Source organism: Rhea americana, unplaced genomic scaffold (genome assembly GCF_003343005.1).
Source record: "Rhea americana isolate MKP2758 unplaced genomic scaffold, rheAme1 scaffold_48, whole genome shotgun sequence".
NCBI lineage: Eukaryota > Metazoa > Chordata > Aves > Rheiformes > Rheidae > Rhea > Rhea americana.
Genome location: NW_028186623.1, coordinates 5,544,476 through 5,570,108, shown reverse-complemented (window position 1 = coordinate 5,570,108; position 25,633 = coordinate 5,544,476). Strand labels below are relative to the sequence as shown.

At 41.0% G+C, this 25,633-nt stretch overlaps 1 protein-coding gene across 3 annotated transcripts in view; it reads right to left on the bottom strand.

Annotated features, from left to right (window-relative positions):
• The window catches only part of NCAM1 (neural cell adhesion molecule 1), a 141,954-nt gene that overhangs the window by 27,890 nt on the left and 88,431 nt on the right, over window positions 1-25,633 (bottom strand). For 2 of the 3 annotated variants that reach the window (XM_085316889.1, XM_085316887.1), the window contains exons 10-17: window positions 22,167-22,317; window positions 21,325-21,509; window positions 20,893-20,989; window positions 19,859-20,029; window positions 18,824-18,955; window positions 17,534-17,548; window positions 12,962-12,997; window positions 10,874-10,915 (exon numbers count right to left, since the gene is read on the bottom strand). In XM_085316889.1, coding sequence (XP_085173015.1) covers window positions 10,874-10,915; window positions 12,962-12,997; window positions 17,534-17,548; window positions 18,824-18,955; window positions 19,859-20,029; window positions 20,893-20,989; window positions 21,325-21,509; window positions 22,167-22,317 — 829 coding nt within the window. The remainder of the gene's footprint in view (window positions 1-10,873; window positions 10,916-12,961; window positions 12,998-17,533; window positions 17,549-18,823; window positions 18,956-19,858; window positions 20,030-20,892; window positions 20,990-21,324; window positions 21,510-22,166; window positions 22,318-25,633) is intronic. The other variant, XM_085316888.1, reaches the window with a different exon arrangement.

Sequence of the window (25,633 nt, the reverse complement as noted above, 5' to 3'; positions counted from 1 at the left end):
GACACTGAAATGATAGTATTTTGACTTAAAAGCTTGGTCCACTGCCTGGAGTAAAACCTTTTAATACTTCGTTCTGTTGAGTTATTCTAAAAGTGAAAGGAAATAATAAGCCTACAGTTATATTAAGATGAACTATGCACTCTAGCAGCTAACTTCAGCCATGGAAATTTAYGGGAGCTCCTTTCAATCCAAGAAACATTCTCAATTCTAAATCCATTCTGTCTGGATTTGCATTCAACTGGTAACAGAAAGCACGTGCAGATTTGATACACAACAGAAATGTTAATCTTTCAGTATCTTTCAACACTGATCTTTGGAAGTGCTTTCAAGCCCAAGCTCTTCTGCTCTCCCTCTCCCCCAAATAAAAGGAAATCAAGCAGTTTTTCTTGAAATATCAGTGAGAAAGATGTAAGCCCTAGACTGAAATAGTAATTTAGGACTAGTTCGATTTCCTTGCAGGCTAACACATGCTCTGGCTAACATACCAGGTGCTCCAAGAAGGTAATTATAATCCCATGGATGCACAAAGTTCTTTGATGTGACACATATACTCGTGTTTCACAATGTGGTATATTTTCTTAAAGATATAGAGATTGAATGGTCCTTTCTTCCATTCTAAATTTTCTGTTCCAATCCCTTGCATCTGTCTACATCCCCATTGCAAGATAAGTAAGACAGCAGGAGTGGACACTCAAGAGCTTCATTCTATCCTGCAATAGCTTCCTCAGTGACAGAACCTTGAAAACACAAACGTAATGTTTTCTGGATGACTGTGGAGCTGCCCTTGCATGGATCTCTGATGCACTTTGAAGTAGACAGCACATAGGAACAGGCTTTTGTATTTGTGTTATAAGAGGTACTTTGTACTCCACTGGAGCTGTCCTGATTCACAGAACATAGATCTGTAGAACACAGGGCCAACTGCATTCATATCACTGGCAAGGACGGATARTTTCACAATTAACCTATGACCAAATGTGATCAAAGGACTTATTTTTTCTTAAAAAAAACAAAAAAAACCAAAACAAACAAACAAACAAAAAAAACCCCCAACACTTTACTGCCAGCTTAGCAAGGCTGCAWATTTGAAAATCTCTTTTCCAGGCTTGGCTACTCCTGGAATTATGAATGCTAAGGTGAATACCATCACAGACCGAAAATTAAATGGAAACAGAAGAGTTTTAAATGAGCAGAGTCACTTTGCCTGGATAGCCTGAAAACATCAGATAAAACAAGCAATCATTGTCCTTCCTCTCTTTACTGCATCCTAAAAGAAAATACCACTGTGAAGGTTATTGATGGAAATCACTGAGTGGCTTCAAGCTGAAGATACTGTTACTGAAATAACTGCTTCAAGACTACTAGCCAATAATTAAACAAAAGCAGAAATGAATGTCCTGTTCTGCCTTTTCCACAGAGSAAACGAGCTCTCAGTAACAACTGGGGGCATTCACAGCTAGTTATTTTGCTGGACACTGAGCTACTCTAAATGCCTGAAATACTCACGAGCAGCAATGCTCAATTCTGTCCTCATGTTGCTGTATATCTAGTAGACTTGCTTCAGTAATACCTAAAAGGTACAAAATCAGTATTTCCTTGGTACTCTTTCTCATTCTCACCTCAACAGAGAGATAATCATTAATAGCTAAATAGACCTTAAAGTGGTAAGGAAACACTGTAATTACAGAGTTTGACCTCTTATCTAACACAGGCCAGAGCATTTTTTCCAGCTGTCTAGCACCAAGACATGTGAACAAACATCCTTTTGAAGCATACTCATTCTTAACAAGATTTCAAATGTTAGAGAAACTACTGTACCTTGCACACAACTATTGCAATAATTACCCTCTTTTCCACTTAGAATTTCTCTACTTTCTAACTCCTGATTCCTTCTTTTCAGGATACTTTAAACATACTTTTGCTCCCAGAAATAGTCCCCCGAATAGAGAACACAGACCACTCCTGAAATGCAGCGGGTGTGGCAGTGCAAGCCCTGCCAAAGAGTATTTTACAGTTTTCCTTCCAAAAGTGCATAGCATTTCTCTTAAACAGGCAGACGTAATCCAAATATAGGGCTGTAAAATAAAAATGAGTTAGTATGTAGTTTCAATCAAAGGAGGAAGAAGTTTAGTGGYAGAAGTTTAGTCCAGTAGAACCAGCATTCCTATTGTGAGTCAAAGTGTCAGTAGCTGAAGAGAAAAGGTTATCAGGTTAGAGAAGGAACTCATGCTCACAAAACATGCACCCTTCCTACAGGAAAGGAGCTGGAAATAAAGAAGTGCATTACAAAGGAGTGTTACATGCCCAGGGGTCTCCAATTTACACTGAGCCACTAGACATATTGCAGAAATCTGCATATTCCAGCCATACAATTTGGGATCCTTAAAGAATCCCCCTTGTGATGGCGGTAGTTAAGTTACTGGGAGCACAGAACTCCAACATGTTAGACTTCTCTCAAAAAATCATTTTACAAACACCAACCAGAATCCACAACTTAGAATCCACTTTGCTGCAGGAGGAGGAATGCAGGATCTTATACTTTCACCATAGGGTGTGATAATGCTGAGTAATCACTTTTCAGCCAGCTCACACCCCGCATGGCCCTCTGACTATGCGCTGTCCCATAAAGAAACAGTGGCCTTTATTCAGCCCAGCAGTGGGAGCAGCTAGAAATGGCAAGTGGAGCCTACTAGAATGTGGGAGGACTCAAGCAACTTAAATATTCACCCCATACTTTACTTTCCTTGAAAAATAAGAAGGATTTAACTCAGAGAAGTAAAGTTTACAGMTTTCAGCCACTTTACAGACTTCGCTAGAGCTAGACCACTTTCACTGGATTTAAATTTCACCCACGGGACTTGCTTCAGCAAAGCAAACTGAAGTAAAACAAATAGGTGCTTTATCTCCAAGATGATGTGCATGATACAATGCCTGTTTTTCCCAACTTAAATTATCTTTGACCAATCTTTCTCTCTGAAGCCCAATTCAAGGAAGCTCACGAAGGCCTGTATTTTGAAAGGCACCTCATTTGCTCTATGACGGTTCTTCCAATGGTGCCATCCTGTCATTGCCCAGAACTGATCAGCTGTGAATAAGCTAGCATTAAATCTCATTGGTGCCTTTGGGGAAAACAGTTCTGCTTCCGCTCTCACATCTTCTACAGCTCTAGGGGGTTGTTTTTTTTTTCTTTTTTTTTCTTGTTTTTTTTTCCCCTATTACCCCTCTTTTCTCTATCTTTTATGGCCAAGAGCAGTTGCATGAGGAGAACAGAGCCCAGCTCTTCACTGCTCACCACCCTCCTCCTGCTGGCCTATCACAAAAGAATAATGGCATCAAGAAAGACTTCTGCAATGCTGGTTTGCTTACTACCAGATTTTAGTTCAGAAATTTCTTGCTGTCCAGTGTGAGACACAAGACAGTGTGTCTAAGTGGCTTTAGCCTTCTTTCTAGGAAGTAGCACAATCATTTTACTGCTTTCTATGAGAGCTACCCGAGTGTTACATTGTAAGAGCTATCAGTTTTCACTAAATATTGGATCCCAGGAGCCTTACTGCACAGTCTCTTCCAAGAACCAAGTTTGTAACTTTCAGGAGGACAAAAGCCAATGCTTTGCCTGCTGACAATCCAGGCATACTGCACGCACCTAAAGTGAAGAGTTATTTATGATGACATTGCCACTGCTGCATCAGGGTACACCACTGATGATTCTATGCTGCTCTGAGTGACCAATTCTTTGTGCTTCAAATGTAAACTATAATGAACGCAACCTACTGTATTTGAGATAACAAACAATTCCGAGGCTCTTAAAGCCTGCATTGTTACCTGTTAGATCCTACACATAATATGAGAGCATCTGAGGACCACAGTCTGAGTCATTTTGTTTTCAAATTGGTTTTATCCCATCTTGCTAAGCCACTAGCACCAGCAATTTCCTAACACAAGTGGTAAAGGCTTCCTGGTGTCCTTTTCATGGTTATTTTATTTAACAAAGTGCTTCCTTGTAATATTAGACTGATTTGGTCGAGATTTTATAAGCAGCTGGTGGTTTTTAGAGATCTGTTTTTCACAGAGAGCGACATGTACCTGAGCTGGAATCAGCTGTTCTGAAAACTTGAAGTGAGGAGGGAAGAGAATATGAGAGCGCAACACAAATTTTCCCTAGTCACAGGACACTGAATGCATGTTGAGCCCCAGCAGTGATAGCAGTGCAGATGATGGAGATGTTTTATCATATCTTTTTATCCCTCCCAGCAAACATGTTCCAGTTGTCTGCTCTTTAAAAAACAGCTCCACTGCCGAAAAAGATCCTGCATCCCTGCAGTGCTTTGAAAATACAATTGCAATCAGTCTATGGTCATTTATGCAATATGTGAACAAGGAAGCAGCTGATTTCTGCAGTCTTTGACCATCGTGTAAACAGGACTAGATTGTGATCTAGTGTCACAATTTGAAATAAACATAAGCCACAGCTATGCAAAATTTCCACAAGTGGTAAATACACAAAGTTGTGAAAAAATAGGAAGAGAGGATCCAGAATGCACACAAGAGAAGCAAACATCAAAAATAAGAAACAAAAACAAAAGGACATGCAAAACAAGACAGCCAAGTCTTCAGTCCTTCTGGATGTCACCCAATCAGCTTTCAGAGAGGGAGAGACCCGAGGTAGAGGGGCTACTTCCATGCATGCAGTCATGTGGGAAGATTACTGGTGTTAGTTTTGTTTTTCCTGGCAAAACTCCACCCAAATTCTTTCCTGGCGGTGATGCAATACAATAAGGTGATTTCAGAATTAATAGATCGAAAAATAAAGCTAGCTGCTTTCTGGATTTCAAAGTAATTTGCTTACTTGTGGAAGTAAAACAAGCAAGGGCTTTCCCCTCTCTTTAGGGTATGCATAGAATGTTAAGTGAAATTTCAAAAGTCAGTGTTATTGATTTTTTTTTTTTTTTTTTTTTACTACCACAAGCTTTACTTGGACAGTAATCTCATCTCCACAGGTCGCAAAGGTCAGTCTTTTGCTTCTTGATTGCCTGGAGTTCACCAGCTACTGTGACTGTTAAAAACTGTTAAGGACTGTTAAAATGATTTCCTGTCTTGATTAAATCCCTTGCCTGGCTCTAAGAGATACTGTGTGGGAGGAATGAGATGCTGTGGCAAGAGACATGTAACACTACTTCTGATGCAAACAGTATGAAGTGTTGCTTCCCATTATGTACTCTGAGTATGTCAATATAGGTATGATTTCATAAAAACACAATGCCTACTCTAGCAGTATCTAAATTTTACTCATGCTAGAGAAATTTCTTTCTTAAATCAGAATGGTATGTGCCTACCAATGACCAAGTTTCACAGATAAGGATTTTCTGATGCTTTTGATAGGCTACTAAAACATATAGCTGTGAAAAGGAAATGTTTCCAGGAGCTGAATTAGCACAGGAAAGGTAAAAATGTTGCTAAAGCAAAAGACAACACGGTGGTTTGAGTATGGTTCGCATGATTTCCTATGGATTAGCAGTCTGAAGCCAGTATACTGGTCTCTTAAAAGGTAAAAGGATTTTCACCAATAGTTTTAAGGGCAGAAAGTGTTTTAGATCATTACTAGGGCACTGACTGTTGGATTCTGGCAATAAAAGAAGCAAATGATTGAGCCGCATTAGCTTTGTTTCGTCATGTTTTTTCCAAGTTTTAGGATCCTTCAAGCTCAGTACAGAAGACTGGGGTTTAGCTTGTCACATGCAGACAGTGGTGAGTAATTTCTCCAACGGCTTATAGAAGGCTTTTGGAGCAACAGAATTTGGAGGTCCCTCATTGCTGGGCAGAGGGGATCCTCCCCCCAGATGTAGTCAACCAATCAGAACAAAGTATTTTACCTTCTGTTCACCAGCGTGGACGACATCATCAGCACCATGCAAGCCACATGACAAAGTCACATGATACGCACGCACATGATTGGTTGAAAGGAAAGTGGAGGAGGTCACATGGAAAAAACAAAAAAATTAAAAAACTGATGTAAACAACGGGCAAGGGAAAAATCAACAACAGAATTACAGACTAAATAAAACAGAAACAAAATCAAATTAGCCAGTATACATCAGAAACATTGGGGAGACAGTAAAATTGCCTGCAAATATAAGAATATTAAACCATAGAAAGCACTGAGTTATGACCCCATGAGTGTTAGGCACAGCTGCATCACTGCTTATTAATACCAAGTCAGAGAAGAAATAAAAATTATTGTGAAGAAGGACTCTGCCCCAGAACTTGGACAGCTGAAGGAATCCACAGGACTGTTGGATACAAGACTGTTGGGAAAAAAAAAGGGAAAACATGTTATTCAGAAACAGTCCAGGCATCAGAGGTGAAATGGTTCAAATTATAGCCCACATAGTTCAATGAGGACAAATCACGGTATTTCATTCTGATGTATTCTCCCTTCTGCAAAAACAAACATTTTCCTAAATATTAAGAATAGTAATGACTGAGAAATGTGAAAACCTACTGTGTGTAAACACTTCCAAGGACAGAGCTATCGATTAAAGAGCTGCCACAGGATTTGGTCAGGCTAACAGTTACCACTAAAAGCGCTTGAGCTCCAGCCAACGTGGTCAGCCTGAAGATTCAAGGATATGGAGTGAGTCACGTGCAACGAATCACACCAATGATTTAGTGTGTGCAATGGGATGTTCTGTCAATGAGGAGAGGAACGAAGAGTTCTGCACTGAAAGCTAATGACAAATATCACATGAGAAAGACACAGCTACTACTGAAGGAGGTGAAAAAGTGGACAGACTGAATGATAACCCATCACGAAACAAGCAATTGCTGGACTGGACGATACCACCCACTCCATGCACTGCCTCCCTTCCTGAATTACCATCTACTTAATAACTTAATAACTTAATGCATTTTTCATGACAGTTCTGTCTCATCTTACTGAGATTACTTAACCGCTCTGCTACTTCCCTGTCAGCTGGGTGTAAATGAGAATTAAAATGAGGTGCATGTACTGAGAAATGTGGATGACCAGAACCCAAGATCCACACCTGCAGTGCCTCAAGGCAAGCAGTGCTGGGGTTGCTGCCCTCAAAGGAATGTAATGTACGCAGACAACTCTAATCTAAAATCTAGTTAGAAAGATCCCTGCATGCCGTTATTGGGGAAAGATACAATAGGACAAAATGTAAAATGTTTTGTGTATCTAAGCATTCAAGYCATCTTCTCCAGTTATCAGTGTAGGCTTTCTCTAGTTATCAGTACATGCTCATGGAACTCCAGGCAGGGGCACCATGAAGGGGGAAAGCCATTACTACTAGTTCTCCCAGAAAGGTATTCAGCGTCTTTTGATCACGAGGAAACAGATTTCCAAATCTGAAATGAGCTTACTATTAAACCTTACAGGCTACTAATATATGAAAAGGCATAAATATGGACAAGGGAGGCTGCCTTTGAGATCAYTTCCTCTCCAGTGAAAGCTTTAGCTAAAGATCAAGGGCAAAACCTGCAGTATACATCTGCTATAAAAGCCAAGTTGCAGGAGGCTTCTAAGACACAGAAGAGTTTTGTAAACATTAGTCTAAAAAGCTGAAATTCATCATACTGCCATGGGCTAAATTCAGGTAGTCAGAACACCAATTGCCTTGGAACTTGCAAGAGGAATGTGGTCATAGTACACATCAGCTTCAATCTCCAGGCAGTACATGCTATGGTAATCTGAAAGTACAAGGGCTTTCATAGTGAGACCTACCTCTCAGGATTATTGGCCAAGGAATCTAATGTCTGTTATTGCTACTGTTATTATCAGGGCTTAATGAGAGATATAGGCAACTGATCAGCTTACTTGCAGACCATATTTAAACAAAGCACGAGAAGGAGAGATGTAGTCTTTTCTGCTCTGGAAAAATGCTCACAAACCTCCCTTAGTCTCACTTTCTAACTAGATTTTAGATTAGAGTTGTCTGCGTACATTACATTCCTTTGAGGGCAGCAACCCCAGCACTGCTTGCCTTGAGGCACTGCAGGTGTGGATCTTGGGTTCTGGTCATCCGCAAGCAGTGGTAGAGAACATACACATCTGTAGTTACTTTCTGGCAAATCTGGAATGAGTGAAATGATGGGGAGGAAAGGCGAGGGTAAAAGAATGTGAAACACAAATGAATTAACAAACAACCGCTATAAAAAATTTTCAGAGTTTTTCTTTTTCTGTAAATAGACTACCTCCACCATTTCCACCACAGATAACAAATTTTTAGTGACCAGCCCCATTTCTTGCAGAAAGAAATTCCATAGCAAAAACAGTTACCATCTCTACAGGATTCCCATGGAATCTTTCCCCAAGATACTGTGAGCTGATTGGGTGCACAGTGCAAGATACAGTAAGAGATTTCATGGAAAAATCTTACTTTGTTTCTCATCTGCCTGTCTCTTGCTCAGTGTCCTCAACCTCCCTCATCCTTCAACTTCTGAATCTATTCACCACCTTCTAATAAACAGAACAAAAATCTCTGTAATTTCCAGAAAAAAAACAGGAGGCTAGATAGAGGAAAAGATTCAAATTAGTACCTCTATTGAAAAAAATATTTTGATGTGACCTCGAGAGTACTCAAGGCAAAACAATCCACAGAGGAGCAGCTGCAAGAAAATAAGCTTTGTTAAGCCACTGATACGGAACTACTTATCTGAACAGCTAAGATGATTAATTCAAATAAGGTCCATGTCCTAAACTCCCTACATGATTTTGGACATCTCCTCTCATATGCTATCCATCACATATCAAAGTCAAAACTCACTAAAGCCAGTGAAGAAACACTCTTCAGCTTCATTAGGTTTTGATTAGATCTACTGTTCAGTTTTTCATGGTGCTATGAAGCATGTTCCCCTAATTTCTAATTGCTCCTGATTTCATTCATTTACCATTGAGGTTAAGTTATGGTAACAGACAAGCTCACTCAGCAGTGTCATCCATAATTAAATGATGACAAGTTCTAAGAGCATCTGCCCAGTGCCAATTCCCTGCTGTTGCATGTAGTGCATTAATATGCTGCAGAACAGCTTAGCATATGAACAAATGCACCTACTGTTTACATAAACAGATTATACATACAAATGACAATGAATCAGCAAAAGGCCAAATCTGCTCCCATTCAGCATCAATCTGAATTTTGATGCAGGTAAGCTCAGAAAGGTTTACAACGTAAAACAAAAAAAAACAAACAAAAAACATGGAAAATATTTATCGTGAACTAACTTTTAATATCTTTTTTGGATAAAAAGGCCCATTCTTTTTAAAGGAACAAAGAATGTTGCACAAAACACAAATACAACATTTTCTCCCACACGCAAAGCTATCTCCTAACCCCACACATGAACAGGCATAATGGAGCTCCTTCTTCCTAAAGAAAGGATGAAACAAGAAGCATTGGTTGAACTGCTTGCTGTCATCTTTCTCTTTCCCTCTTCCCTCTCCAACCCTCTCTCAAAGTGTGATTAGAATGAAAAGTTGTCCTCAACAGCACAGAATGACTGCTGCTTCAGAAATGTCACGAATTAAGATTCTGCATGCTGTATACATGAAAAATACTGCAAGGAGGAAAGTATTCACTGCGGTTATGGGCAGATAAAATAACATTTCACATGATACATATGATCACAGAGTGTACCATACTGTTTTAATAGTAATTGTATTATCCTCCTCTACTCTATCCCTGACCCAGAAAGAATCACATACTTCATGCTTTTAGTATTTTCTGGTTAGAGGTGATGACCCATCTTCTAACCCACTCTAAGTAAATACAGCTTTACTCTCAAAGACCATATTCACACATACTCACACAAAATGTATTACTGCAAATCAAAGGAAAAATATTCGAGTTTCTAGTAGTGATTAGTTGTACAAAACACATCCATGTGCAGATAAACCTGTGTCTTGCTAAGTGTTTTGCTTCATCTTCCAGGACTGTGTTGCAAGTAATTCGCTTGGTTTGTGCATGATGTGATCTATTACAAATCTCCTACAGGTAGGGATTAAAATTACACATTTGATATACCCCCAGTGTCAGAAAGCTGTGTCACTGAACTCTGAACATCTAGTCTAAAACAGACATTTTGAAATAGTTCTTTTGCCTGCAGATCTACTGATGCATATTTTAGCTATTTTTTTTAGACTACTCAGGACCAGCACGGAAGCATATGCTTATTTGACTCAGTTCCACCAGGAGCAGCCATCTAACCAACCAGTACTGAGCAGGAACTGAAGCAATTTGAATCCAATTTACAGTTCAACTACAGACTTCCTGTGAAATCTTGAACCAGTCTTTTAATACAGAGAGGGCATCACTGGTAAGATGGAGTAATACTCCTTTCTCCCTGCAGTCCTTTCTCCTGGAAGATATTCTACTTCCTCGTTATGGTCTTCATTTGCATCTTCTCTCATCACTTCTCATTCTTCTCTCAACACTGCAGCCCCAGTATCAACTGCATCTCACTCCCTAAATTCACAGAAAACAAGGCTAGGCAGGATATCATGTCCATGTCCCTTTTGTGAAGGCAGCTTTCAATCTAAAATTACTGATGGAAATCAAGCAAGGAAAATGTTCCTTTTGGAAACAACCGTTTAAATTCTTTTTCCTTGCTCTTTCCTTCCATGTTTCTTCTAACAGTTGCTATCACATGGCTTGGYAGGACAACAGGAGGAGGAGGAAGAGTAGCACCATGCCAGATTCTTAACACCTACATGCTCACACAATCCATTACTGCCCAATTGTTGATTAACAAACATCAAAATAACATGGCACAGTGCTTTAATTGTCTCAATACAAGGGCTAGAGCATAACAAGTAGCACTCAGGACCAATGCGGAGCAGTTCCCATCTACTCACTTGGTGTCTCTGTGCTTTCGGATTCAATAAAATGCTGAGTTGCTAAGGAAACATGAAAGATAGACAGGACACATAAAGGTGAGTATAGCATGAAAATAAATTACGAGAGATTGAAGCAGGGGCTATAGGAAGGAAAACAGTGAGAAGTTCTAGTAAGGAGGAAATGAGAAAAATGAATAATGAATCCCTGTGCCAGACGTGTACTGCCTGAAGAGCCAACAAAAACGCATCGTGCTGCTAGTATTTTACAACTCCTCTCTGTGGGGAGAGTTCTGCCACCTAATGTAGGCCCCTCTTAGTCCATAAAGAAGTAAGCCTGAGTAGTATAGTTCCTCCAGTAAGCTAGCCCTCCAACAGTCCTCATGGATTTTCATCCTTCAGCATTTTAAAGCTCTGATTCCAATTTCAGGAACAGCTGCAGCATTTTTGCCTAATTTTGTCACAAAAAACAACTTAGATTCACTTGAAATCTGTTACTAGCCAGGTAAGTACTGGAATTTCTAGGAGGCCCTCTAGAGCAGCATCCCATCTGTAGCTTTAGCCAGACCTGGCTACAAAAGAGGTAAGAGTAAGGTGTAACAAGAACTTACCCTCCTGATACACAGTTCTTCCTCACCTCCATGAACTGGGCCCAAAACATGGCCAGAGGGAACAAGGGGAAAAGATCTTACAGCCCAACAAGGATTGAGTACCCTTGTTGATGGGTTACTTCACCCCTTGTTTCTGGGTGTTCATTACCAAGGGGAAGAAACAGCCTTGGATTTCAGTTCATTACCCTTGTTCCATCAATATCTTTTAACAGGAGCCAAAGAAAACCTCTTGGTTATCTTTGGTAGACTTTCAGACTTTTTTTGTACTTCTCTGGTCACAAAATAGATATGAACAATGCCAAGAGAAGATCAAACATCCACCCTGAACTCCTCTTTCTATTCACACAGATGGACCGGAGTTTTCAGAAAGCAAGCACCAAATGTGTCTGGTTAGCTTTAAGGGAATGTCTTCATTTCTGCTACTTGTGCATTGCCAGCAGATAAACTCCTCTGTACTGTGCATTCAGAACCTCCTTTCCTTTCTTGTTAGTCAATACTTTTACAAAAGAAACAGGAAACAGAATTCGAAAAATGACTGTTCCTTTGCTCTGTCAAAAAAAGAAAAAAAAAGAAGGAGAAGAAAAAGACATGCATTATAGAAAGTACTAAAACAAAGAGAAATGAAGTATTTGTGGGACAAGGTGATAGGCTGAAAGCCCCGTAGGAATACTACTAAACACTCCACTCCCAAGAAGAAAGGCAGGCTGTATGAGCATCAAATTTGAGAATTATCAGGAATGAAGGACAAAGAGGAGTGAATATAAATATTTCCAAAAGCCACAGGGAGAATGCAGCATAATAGAGAAAGCTAAGGGATTTCCTCTACTATAGTATGTAACATCTTTAAAGATAAAAGACTTGTGGTAACTTTTGCACTGGGCAGAGAAATGCTACAGCTGCAGAGTGGGGTAAATTAGATGTCTTCGGTTAATCTCTTCTCCTCTCCCATGCTGCCATCACTCCTGCTGATGTGAAGGGAGAACAGGAGACACTTGCACAGTTTGCAGCTTAAACCTGATTATGTAGTTTAAAAAAAGTGACTTAGCAACAGGCTTAGGGAGGCGCTAGTCATTCACTTCACTTCTATTTAGCTAAGAAGCTAAACTCTTTTGTTGTTTATCGTGCCAAGGTGATTTCAGGAAACGTAGCCTTACATCACAAAAGCTGAGCACATCTCATAAAATGTTCCTGAGAATGGAAAGCTAGCTGTTAGGAAATCTCAATGATAAAGGCCAGGCACAAAGCACTTGCTAGCTTTGATATGGACAGAGTTGCACTCCCTCCACAAGGCCAGTGCATCTGGAAGCTGTTTATGGCTTTTCTGTCTGTCCTGAAAATCAAACCTGTGCTTATTTGCAGCTCCTTCACCAGAAGATTTAGTTTCACCTCAAGGAAAAAAAAAATCACTCAAGGATGTTAGGCAGACTACACCACAGCCAGTGAGGAGACACATGCAGAGCAAAGTGGAACAAAGATGACCTCTTTCCATCATACTCACTCTCTGCTAAACAGGAGGTGGGGGCAGCAGCACTTGCTAAAGAAAGAGAAATGAATGTGAGCAGAGGAATGAACTTCTGTTAAGTATGCTCAAACTACGGAATACAAAGAGTAAATTGGTAAGATTTTATCTAATCAAAGCTCTCTGCAAAGAACAAGCAATATAAATGCTGCTTCTTAATCTAKAACTTTATACTTTGCCAGACCTGAGGCTGAGGCCTGACAACTCTCTAAATATAAACCTTGTCCATCCAAGTTACTAGCACTAGAGTAGCAAGTCCTAACTGTCGGTGGAAATGAAGTGGAATGCACCTAAATTAGTGACCACACATGTTATTTTTAAGCATGTCCCTTCCTTTGGCTCTTCTCTTATACTGCCCTTTAAGAAAGTACTGTGTCCCATTTATCAAATCTTATGGTTAATCCTTAGACACCGGAGTCTGTTCTTCCTAATGTTAAGTGATAATACAGATCTCATCAGCAGTAAAACAAGAGAATCCAAGCTCCTCAGTGTGCCGGTGACACACTACATGATATTCAATGACCAAGCCCAAAATTAGTTTCAAAAAATCCTTATTTCATCTGATAGTCCATCCTGCCAATAATTCCAGCTGTGTACCAGGTCCTAGTTTCTCACTCAGCAGGAAATATATAAGGTCTAAGGAAAAAGACATGAATAGATCCTGCTAAGCAGCTTTGAATATTCCCCCAGTCCTCACTGGCATCTTTGCTTTATGATCCTAAATCTTTATCAGAGGCTAGTATTCACTGTGTCAGATAGGTTTATTTTGAACCTTATAGGAAAGCTGGTATTCCTCAAGAATCCTTAKGGAGTCCCAGGGATGTCAGGATTCAGTCTGAAAGCGTCACCACATGATCTATAATAAAGGTGTAATGGTGCACCATTTCTGTGGAYAGTACTGCCCTTTCCACAATACATTCCAAAAGGTTCTTCTCATAGCAACTAAGAAAGCCAGAACACTGACATTACGGCTGCAGAATCTCAAAACTTGTTGTGATGCAATCAGCTGTCCTTTCACGTGTGGCTACACTTCTAAGAAGCCTTCTCTTGATTGGAAGTTCTTTAAACTATCCAGGTAAAAGTAGTTTGCTCTTAAATTCTTTAAGCCAATTACATAAAGACACRGTTGTGGGTATCAATTTTATTGCTAAGCTAACCATCAAGCCAAAAGCCCTAAGTGYTGTGATCTCACATCTTTCACGGTTATCTCTGTCCAGCTGGCTCATTCCAGCAGTTCACAAAGAACATCGAGAGGTTTGAATGCTGTGATATTTTCATAACACCAAGAGGAAGTGTGATAAAACATTCAGATGTTTCATTGTTCTGCAATTTTTTTTTGCTGCCAAAATTACAGAAGTCTCCCCAAAATCTGCTCCATATTTAATGTTAAGCAGGTCTGTATTGACTTTCAAAGAACAGACTGTGATGGTGGYCATCATTATTATTTTGAAATATTTTGCCACAGCATTTGTAAACTTATGTGAAGGGATATCTTCTTTGACTCTCTCCAAGGTTTTTTCTGTGAGACTCTTGCTCAGTATGAAAAAGGGATTCAGAATCTCTTTTTACATGCCAATCTCATCAGATATACTTCACATGCTCTTTCCAGAGTACTGAGTTCCCAGTGTGAATCCTTGCAGAAAGCACAGTTCAACGCTTTTGAGGAAATTTTGCCCAAACCTTCCTTTTCCTTGAAACAGTCTCATAATGCTCACTTCGATGAGATGTGTGACAGAGGCGCTGCAAGCAGAGAGCATTCTGCAGGATATCAGGGGCTGAGAAGAATCAATGTTTTTTTGCAGCATGTTTGAAGATTAGTTTGGGATTGCAAGGATCTGGTAAATTTTCTTCCTTAAAGCTTACTGTCTCTTTAAGGGAGTTCATTTGAATCAGTCATTTCAATGACTGGCATATTGGTACACAGGAAGTAGCGTATGCTACCGCTGATCACCCTGCATTATTCAGTGCATAGTCAGGGCAACTTGGCTAAAGTGGCATAGCATGAACCACAGAATGCTTTTCCTGACTTTTTCTTTTTCCTGGTAAGGAGATCAACTCTGCACGACAGCAAGTCTTTGCAATCATTCAACATTATTCATGGAGCTTCTGGAGAGAACCCAGCATAGGGCTACAAAGAAGATCAGAGGACTGCAGCATCTCCCCTGTGAGGAAAGGCTACAAGAGCTGGGCTTGGATAGCCTGGAGAAGAGAAGACTGAGAGGGGRTYTTATCAATGCCTGTAAGTAACTGAAGGGAGGGTATCAACGGGATGGAGACAAACTCTTTTCAATAGTGTCATGTGACAGGACTAGAGGCAACAGGCGTAAATAGAAGCTCAGGAAGTTCTGCCTGAATGTGAGGAAGAACTTCTTTACTGTGAGAGTGACAGAGCACTGGAGCAGGTTGCCCAGAGAGGCTGTGCAGTCTCCTTCTCTGCAGATATTCAAGGCCCACCTGGATGCAACTCTAACATGCACTAGGTGTCCCTGAGCAGGGAAATTGGACTAGATGATCTCCAGAGGTCCCTTCCAACCTCAATCATTCTATGATTCTGTGACTCCTAGGGACCTTCATACAAAATTCTACGCATGAAGTTAACAGGATGTTCCAAACAATCCTTCACTGCTATTTATTCCCCACTTTTCTCTGTGACTCTACACTTGGCGGCTGTTTTCTTCATATGTTCYCCAATACACAATCAAAAAATCCTCACTCTGATGGCATCAAATGTTCTCTGTGCCATCTCTCAGCATTGCTTTTGTCCCAAGATTTTCCTTGTCTAATCTTCTACAATTCCAGCTGATTTAGCAATCACTTGGCAGAAGGGATAGCTGTTCACATTAGACTAAAAATACTCATTGGTAACTCTGTACCTGTTGCAAATAATGCCATGAGCACAAAAGGTGTATTTTRGTTTTGCAATTTGAATTCAAACAGCTATTGTCACAGTAAAAAAGCAAACAAACAAAAAACCCCACTATGTACTACAGGTTTGATTTCATCTCCTTCTTCATAAAAACCATATACTAGCATTGAAATGATGAATGAGACTTGGCAGACAGACCTCTAGATGTGGCTGCAACCAGGCTTTTGATACTCTTTTCCCTCCTCTGCGTAATTAGAATATTTTCCTTTTCCTGTTGCAGTAATCAGCACAGAGACTGAATGCTTATGATCTTATCTCCCTTATATATCATTAAAGGTGTCCATTGCAGAATGGCCTGTGAAACCATTTGCCAAATGGATATAATACTAATCACAATTAACTTTATATAAGGGGTAAATTGGTCCTGATGAAATTAATAAGCTCTGAACAATTCTGGACAGCATACTGCATATCAAGGAACACATCAGGTAAGACAAATCTCCCGGTCTACTACGCGCTTTGTTACTACTGCAATTTGAAATTCTGTCTGTACATCTGCCAACTCATTCATCCACCTTGAGATATACCTCTGAACCTATCTGCTGATCCATTCATCCTGCTAGTTATCCACTAATTCCAAACTTTTGAATGACACCATAAGCTATGAAAAATAGCTGATATGTGCTTCAAATCCTGMAGTTAGGGTAAAAACAATCTTTTTGACTTCAACTTCAGAAGTCTCAAAGCATCCAACAGCAGCTTCACAGAGCTCATCAATCCAATCATTGGAAACTGTTTCCAAACTGTTGGAATAACAACAGTTCATCCCACAGATATCTGTTTGAATACAGAGAGTAACGCTTAAAGAGGTTTCTTCTGCTGCCATTGTGTAACTCTGATTTGAAAGAAACAAAGCTATGGAGCATATATTATTATACCAAACCTGACTGACAAATACATCCATCAAATCCACTATGACTKCTCTTCAACTGATTTTTGAATTTTCCTGGGAGGACAAAGAAATGCATACTTTAAAATTTAGTATAGTTTTTTTTGTGTATGTGTGGGTGTGTTTTTTTAAGTGTCAAATCTACACAATTGCTGGAAGACTGCCTAAAGCCTTCTAAACRTAAAGAATATTAGAAAGAAAAAAAGTGAAAATTTTTCGAAGTTTATTTCCGTTTCAAAATTTTGAAAAAGTTAAAATTCTAAATTTTGATTAACTCTTTGGTCTGAAAAAGATCTGTAATTTAGCTGAAGTTTCCTCTCTCACTTCTTCTTCTTTTTTTTTTTTTTTTTTTTTTTTTTTTTTTTTACATTTTATTAAAATTCGAAAAATTTGGATCAATTCCTAAAAACGAAGCCTTCCACTACTTCACTCTGTGGTTAACAAGCTAATCTTTACTATCACAAAAATCACGTAAGTCGAATATTTCAATTRCATGCTATACAATAAAGAAACAGGTGTTAATCTCTAGATCTGTTTCAAACACAGCAGTATTAACCAGAGTAGAAGAAYGGCTACTCTAGTGTCAGTCTTGTTAGGAGATGGACAGTACTGATTACTTCATTTCTAAGGACTGTAAGAGGAAAATATCACTAGATTAAATACTAGTGCTATGTATGTTACAGGAACACTCCAGGAACAGAAAAAGGGAGCGAAAGAAATGCAGAGAGGCACTTACGTGAATGAGATATGCCTGCGGTTTTTCCATGGATGGAACACAGACAAAAAAGAAAAGACAGAGATAGAAAAAAAATGTAAAAGACATGAGAAGAGGAGATAGAGACCATGGAGCTGGAAATTCAAAACACCACACTGGCTGTTCCAAACCCAATCCTAGTAAGCGGGATGGGCAACAGGAGTCATCACAATAAACTGGACATCAATTGTGAGGGCTGGCTCGTTGTGCAGGTCTTGGATTTCCAGGCAGCAAGGCACATGTGCTGTCCCATATTGCTCAGCAACTCTCRTGAGGCAGAAGTTGATAAACCAAATCAAGATCAGACACAGTTCATAGGGCCTCAAAGCATGCACATACATGGGCTGGGAATATTGTTAGCTCTGAGCTCAGGGAAAGGTCTTGCACAGTAGTTTCAAAAGACTTACGACGTAGGTGAAGTATGGGTGTGACAGTGGGAAGAAGAAGAGGCACTAGATTTAAATGCAAATGGAACGGAGGAGAAAAACCCCAGAAGTTGTGGTGGGTTCATTAAGGATCCTAAGTACTTGGGTGAGGCTTTGTACAATGGTAAGAGATGCACCCCACCACATCCCTGCTTTTGTCACATCTGCCCTAGCCACAGCTACACTTCTTTTCCTCCCTCGCCCCTCCCACCCCGTCACTTGCTGCCCAAGACTCTGTTTTTTTGATTCTTGCCTTCCCCCCCCCCCCGTTGTAACATGAGGGAAAGTGTTAGGCCACAGTAGAGCATCCTGTCTTTGGAGTGGAAGATCGTGCAAATAAAGCAGACAAAAGGCCCTAGAAATCGCCTTGTGTGCTGCAGTAAGGCAGTAACCTGCAGAAAAGAGAAATCCCCTCTCCCTTTCTGCCTCCCTCCATAGTTCATGGCCACTCTTGTGATAAATCTATCAATTTCTATTTTGGTCAAAAACAGTCTTGCAACAATGAAGAGACATTACATTCTCTATGACGACATACTTAATTCACTGCTGGTTCGCATTATTAAAACATTGCTGAACTCTTCATTGCACAATCCCATCTTTTTGACAATATTAAGTTTATACTAGTAACCCAGGGAACAGACTAGTGCAGATAGCTCCTCTCCTTCCTACCTTCAAAGAAGAGTTTAAATTAGTGATGAAATTCACTACTATCAAAAACCACAACAAACAAAGGATGCAGCAAGGTCTGCAAGAGAAGAAGGTGTCATTCATGCGTGGTAGAGATTCCCTGGAATGATGCAAGGAAAAGAATACCAGAGAGGCAGAGGTAGGTCTCAGCATTACTTACGAACTGGCTGTGTCTTGAAGTCRGATGGCAGGCTAATCTCACCCACACCCTTGCCATTGACTGCAGAGAGTCTCACAGAGTAGGTTGTCTCAGGTTTCAGGCCAGTGATGGTGATCATGCCCTCCACGTTTGCTATTGCAGAAACAAAAGAGGAAAAGCAAAGRAAAAGGCTCAGGCCCCAAGTCAACAATAAATGCAGTATTCCTATCGTACTCTGCCCCTTTCACTTCATATAATGGAGCCCCCCTTCTGGGCCCAGTCTCAGAAAAAAACAATGCATACAATGAGAAAGGCCAAAACTACCACCTCTGTGTGACACATTTTATTACACAGGTGGTATTGCCACAAGGCTGATGGTAGACACCACAAGGAACTGGCCCTGGCCTGTTCCAGGGAGCTCTTTGATCACTGTCACAGGAGGCTCTGATTGTAGTACACATATCACCATCAAAACTGTTGGGCTGCATGATCCAAGCCTGATCTCCTTCACTGAGAATAGCAGCCGCCTTCAAAGACCACTGGCAAGGTTTAAGGCATTAAGCATTCAGGTGGAACTAAGACTGCTACAGCGGGCAGGAGCCTCACTCCTGGATGCAGAGGAATACGTAACTGCTTGGGAAACTGCATTGTGAAGGCAAGCACAATGAATCCTGCTTACCAGCATTTAGCTATATACAGCTATCAGTACTGTAGGGCCCTCATTTCTAATTGGGAATACAAGGTATTGCTACAAAGCAGACGTTAAAAGAACTAGTCTGGGGCCTTAATTTATGTTCTTTCTGACCATGCACATCCATGCTAAAAGGGAAAATGGCAGGTCCAGTCTGGACGTGTAGGTCAGCTGGGAGACAGCTGCTCCAGAGTGGCTTCAGAGTGCTATTAGCACACTGATAGCAATGGGATTCTGCAAAATCCTCAAACAGGTGCTGAAATTGCACAGCTACAGAACTCTCCTCTGCTACTTCCCCTTAAAGAAAAAAAAAAGGTCTTTTGAGATGCAAGAAGAGGGGACAACATCTTTCTTTGGTATCCTACCTTCTTTTGCATCATACAACCTGGAATGCCATTCTCCCTCGCCCAGTGCCCTCCACTCCGCTTTGTACTTGAGGATGGGCACCCCACCGGTAGCTTCAGGCTCATCAAACTCCACTTGGGCAGTACTGGAATAGGGCTCCACTCTGTCAATGGAAGGAGAGGACGGAGTATCTGGAGGAGGAAGGGGAAATGACCAGTGATATACAAGAAAGGGAGCAACAAGGACCCCCAGCTCCAGTAGCAAAAAAAAAAAAAAAAAAAAAAAACCCAGAACAAGAATCTCAAAACCATTCTTGTCATGGCCTCATACACAAAGGGGAAGAGAGGGCAGATATAAGGCTTCATCAGACGGCTTGTAAGAATGCTAATTATGCAGCACAGAGGCCTTCATCTTCTCTCTTTTTTAAGAGGCTATAGACTTACCTTCTTTAAGGTCACACGTTTTCTTCAATAAAATAGGACAACCTGAACAGGGCAGCAAAAGCATCCTGGATGCTGTTCTGTCTCTGCAAGTCTTGCACACAGCACACATGCACACAGCATTCCAATATAAAGCTTGACCATTCCTAAATCTGTCCCTATGGCAGCACTAATTAGTTAGTCCACCACGGGCCCTCCTAGTCTGTCAGTCAGTCAGAAAGGAGAGCTCCTTCATTGGTACATAGCTCTCTAAGGTGTCTAGTCTGGCACAACCTCAATTATATAGGATATTTTGCTAAGTTTGAGCAGTACGTGCACATGCACATATGCAATGGCTATCTGAAACCAAAGATCACAGCTCTGTCAGAGCGCTTGGGTGTACTAAAAGTGCAGAAACAACAAAGGTCCTCCAGAGAAAAGGGTACAGAGATGGCAAGGATCACGTTATCTGCAATCCATCCCAACTAAAAATCTATCAATCGTTTCCTTGATAGTGAAAGCTGGTTGTCCTGTGTGTAACCCCACCAACATAAATCAGAAAAGAACTTTCCCTCTGTCACCCCAGCTCAAGGGCTGCCTGCCCATTTCCTTCTTACTCTGTCCGAGATGCTTACCTGCCTGCACAAGGATGAACTCTGAGGACTCTTGGCCAATGCGATTCACAGCAGTGCAGTTATAGTTTCCAAAGTCATTTTCAGAGTCTGGTGTCACCTGCAGGAAGAACAGATCAGAAAGTCATTTCAGTCTACCAATACCCTTTGCATTTTGTTGGAGTGAAAAGCAACAATAAAGTACACGTGCTGACACTCTGAAAGCTGTCYGTGGAGAGGAGAACCACAGAGGGCAGAAAGTCAAATGCAAGGAGGAACTGGTGTTTTCCTTTATCTGGTTCTCTTAGCATTTGTATGCCAGAAACAACACTCAACTTCTAACCTACTAACAGGGAGCCCTAACAAAAGACTGAATTCCTTCAACATCAGGTATGTACATCATCTAACAGCACTAAACCCTCCTGACCACACATCTCTTCCCTTGCTTTTCCTTACCTCCAGGTAGCTTGCTGATGGAGTGTTGTAGATATTGATGTTGCTGTAGTTTGAGCTAGGAAGCAGCTGTCCATCCCGGAACCAGGAGATGACAGCACTGGGGTAAGCAAATACCTCACAGGTGATGTTCACTTGATTCCCTTCCCAGGTATAGACAGCCACAGGGCCCTGAAGCTTGGGGGCATCTGAAACAAAGACACATTTTTGAAAGCAAAGTGAGCCACAAAACCTTCTAGTAGCCCAGTCAGACTAGCTTTAAGGAATCCTTGACTAGGGCACGATTTAATGTTGGGAAAAGAATTTAATGTGGGGAAAAGGGACAGCACTCTCACGCTCCAGGGGGCGGTATTTTGCTGAAGGACTTGAAGTGCAAAAGGAAGCCTGCTCAGCCCCAAAGCTTTCTCCTACCAGTGTGGTAAGATGAACAGACAGCACACTACGTATCTGGGAGAAGCATCACTGACACACCCAAGGAATAAGACCATGGCAGCTACACTGCCTTCCTCAGCTAGCCTGCAATGCAGGAGCACTGAGGGATCTCAGGCCCATAATCTTCATAGGGTGCAAACAAAATCCCAGTTGGAGACAACCAGTGCAATCATTTGCATGTATGCACACAGCAACCTATATCTCCAACAAACTTATTTCAGGCTGAGCTGCTTCCCATGCCCTCTACCCGAACAACATACAGCTCCAAGTGGCCTAGTGCAACAGCCTGCAGACAAGATGCCACCTGTGCCACTCCTACATTTCTGTAGCTGTGGGTGCCTAAGTCTCAGAGGACAAGGAAATCAAAAGACAGTTCCCCTCTAAAGACAGGAACCCCTCCCCTCCTTTCTTACACTGCACTTCGAGGTACATGGCTTGGGAGTCCTGCCCGATGGTGTTGCTGGCTGTACATACATACTCTCCGGCATCTGTGTACTGAATTTCCTTGAGCGTCAGGGACGACACCCGGGCATGGCTACGTACTACGATGCGCCCATCCAGGGTCTGGCAGGAAAGGAAGAGAAAGTCAGAGGCTGAGCTCTGAGTCTGTGGTGAGACTAAAGGGAGTAAGGGGATGGGACTGAATGCAAATTATCTCCCACCAACCCTTCAGTGCTCAGTACTTCAGAAGTGATCTCTTCAGGCCAGATACCAAATCATGGGCATGGAGTGGCATTTGCAACAGCAACAAGAAGATTCCTTGTTGCACAGGGCTGAGTGTGGTTCATTCCAAAGCACCCAGGTGACAGGAGAAAATGAAATAACTTATTCTGGGACATGTCTGAGGAAGGACCAAAGTGCCAGATGTTACCTTTCTGATGACAGCTGCATAATGCCAAGCTTTTTCTAAGAGTAAYAATTTTAGAGATCTAACTCTGGTTAAAACATCTTTGCCAGCACGCGATCTTGTAGAAAACTGCCCTAACTAATATTGTTTCCAGTCAGAGAATTCAGGCCTTACTCTTCCCTTACTGATGCTCGTTTTATTTCAACATCCTTGATTCACACTAGCATAAACAAGAGAATCTCCAGACCTCAGAGTTGAATAGGTAATCAGGCAAAATGAAAGCTCAGAACTTTTCCCTGAACATGACACTGAGCTGAGCAAGGCAATGACCAAGGGGAGAAAACTAAGTGACCCTTCTAAAAGTGACTCTGCTTCAAGCTCTCTTAACTTTTCAAGAAAATTCTACAGTGAACCACACTGGTTATATGGCAGTTAAGAAATTGCTCCCATATGCAGKCAAGTGCAGGGATGTCAATGATAGAGAGGCAAGGATATATAACATCCAGATAACCAGATGTCCAAAGGGATTGCAGCCATCAAGGGTTCCCATCCCACACCACTGTCTTTTTCTCTTCTGAAATTGGATTCCTAACTCCCCAGTCTGTTAACAAACTCAAGTGCTTACTCAGTTCATGAAGCACAGAGTGTCAYGGACTCCTCCCTCCGTCCTGGCGCTTGTGCAAGCTTCTGCAGCTTGGGCTTCAGCTTAGAGACTTTAAAGCACCAGCCTTCTCGTTTCCAAAGTGACGCAAGCAAAAGTGAATAAACAGGTTTCGCTACCCTTGTGGCTGTGCCTGCCACTGCAGCCTGCTGCTGCAACAGCCTGCTATACTAAAGGCAAGCAATGCTCCAAGAGGGTCCTTKTTCTTGGCACATTCAAAGCAAACACTGAGATTATGAGTAAACAGCCTGAGGAAATTAAACAGCCAGTGCAGCGAGTATAGTGTAGAATACATCTCTGGTACCTCAAGTGCTCAGATCCCCTGGGCCTGAGGACTCTTTCTGTTCTGAATTAATGGTTTCAAGCTCTGAGGTGACTCAGTTTCTGCAGGTAAATGTGATTATCTGCTCTTTATGAGATGTACTAAAAGACAAGTCAGGAAATGTTTTTTTAAACTCTCAGCTCTGCATATTATTTCATTTGAAGTAGTCAAATTTCATACACAGACAAATAACATCTTTTGACACAAAAACTATGTATTTTTCTTCTCTTTCCTCTGCTGCACGCAGGTCTGCTGCAATCCAGACCAATGCCACATGCTAATGACTTCACCCTCTCTCCTGTGGCTGGTTCCTTGCATTGCTGGGAACCTTTTATTGTTTCATGAACACATGGTGTTGTGTGTGCATCACTTTCTAGAGCCATGAAAGGATCTCTTAACATGGCATTAGTCCATTGTGATATTTTACACAACTGAATTGTGCTTTAGTATTTCTTCGGCAGCTATGCTGTGATTATTTTGCTTGACCGGTAATTTGCTTCTAAAATCCAGCTTGTTTCTGAAACCATTGCAGTAGGATCCATAAATGTCAAGACTCCATATCCGTAAAGGCTCACAGCTTTTCTTTCAGCTCATAAGGGAGAGGAATAATCTAAGTATTTGCTACTATGACCCTTTCACTAGGCAACAGTATAAATATAGCAAAATATTAGTGCACGTTTACTACAGCAAAGGTAGTTTTACATTCAGCGTCACCTCTCTTTCCCCTCTTTTCCCCAAGATCCAACACAATAAACAAATCAGTGCTAGGCAGCCATGATAAAACAGTAACTTTTTAACTWACACAACCAGTACTGAAGATGAGGCAACACTTCTCAACACAAAGGGTATGTGGTAAGAAAAATAAAAATTAGGGAAAATACTTCAAAGAAGGGAGAAATATCCACCGAAGAAAGTATGCTACCTGTTTTCTTCTTGCACATTTCATACCATTCACCAAATGTTAATAATTTCTGACTAATAGAGACACAGGTTAGGCAGAAACTTGCGAACCAGATACGCAGAAGCCTGCAATGCCTTTACCAAGCTTGCTTGCTTGGTTTATATGGTTTTGAATAACTGTGAATGCTTCACAGCAATGGCAAGAAAATTTAGGAGATGAAGGCAGTTAACTTATTCTGTATCAATTGCCTCTCTATAGAAAAAGGTACAATGACACCTCATATCTGTGATTACTACAAGTTATCCTGAGATACACATAGGTATTTTTCTCCAAATTTTGACAATGCCATGTCATACATAGGCATTATGTAAACAGTTGGCTTAGATTTCAATGCTTCAGTGCCAAAGAAGCGGAGGAGACAGATGGGAAATGCATTTACTGCATTTACTTTAGGATTTTTCAGTCCTTTCCCAAAAACATATCCATAACTTAGTTTAATACAGTCATATACACTCCTTTGTCACTTTCCACACAGCTACTGTTATTAACAGAACAGCACCTGGAAGTACTGACCACAGCTGCAAATTCCAGTGGACAGAGATGAGTGATCTCTCCTAGCCCTGTGGTTTTACTTCACTAATGAGGGCTTGCTGTCGTCCTTATCTTTGGGAGGCTATGCCGATTGCCAGATAACAGAAATACGCCCCTAATTCCTGTTGGAATTGATGTATAACTTTCACTGTAACTGAGTTTTCAGCATTGGATAGTGATAACAGTTTGTTTTGTTAGTATCTGCCAATAAAGTATGACTTCCATCCATTCTCCAGTACATGCAGGACTAGAACAGTGAACTAAGACATCATGGGCTCTGCAGCTGACTGTGGTTTAGAGGAAGAAGCAGCCAACTGCAATTATACCTCTAAAGCAAGGAAAGCATGATTTAACATCCATTATCTGCTGCCCTGACTGAAGCTCATAAAATTTCCTTACTTTAAACTAGCTGATGCATTAGTGAGAATGAAACAGATTTAATGTCAAGTATTCACTCAGCTTCCTGGGAACTGAACTCGTGCTGCTGAAATGTGCTGCTAACAGTGCCCACACTAGTTATTTTAAAGACATGTCTACAGAAGCTACAACTATAAGTTT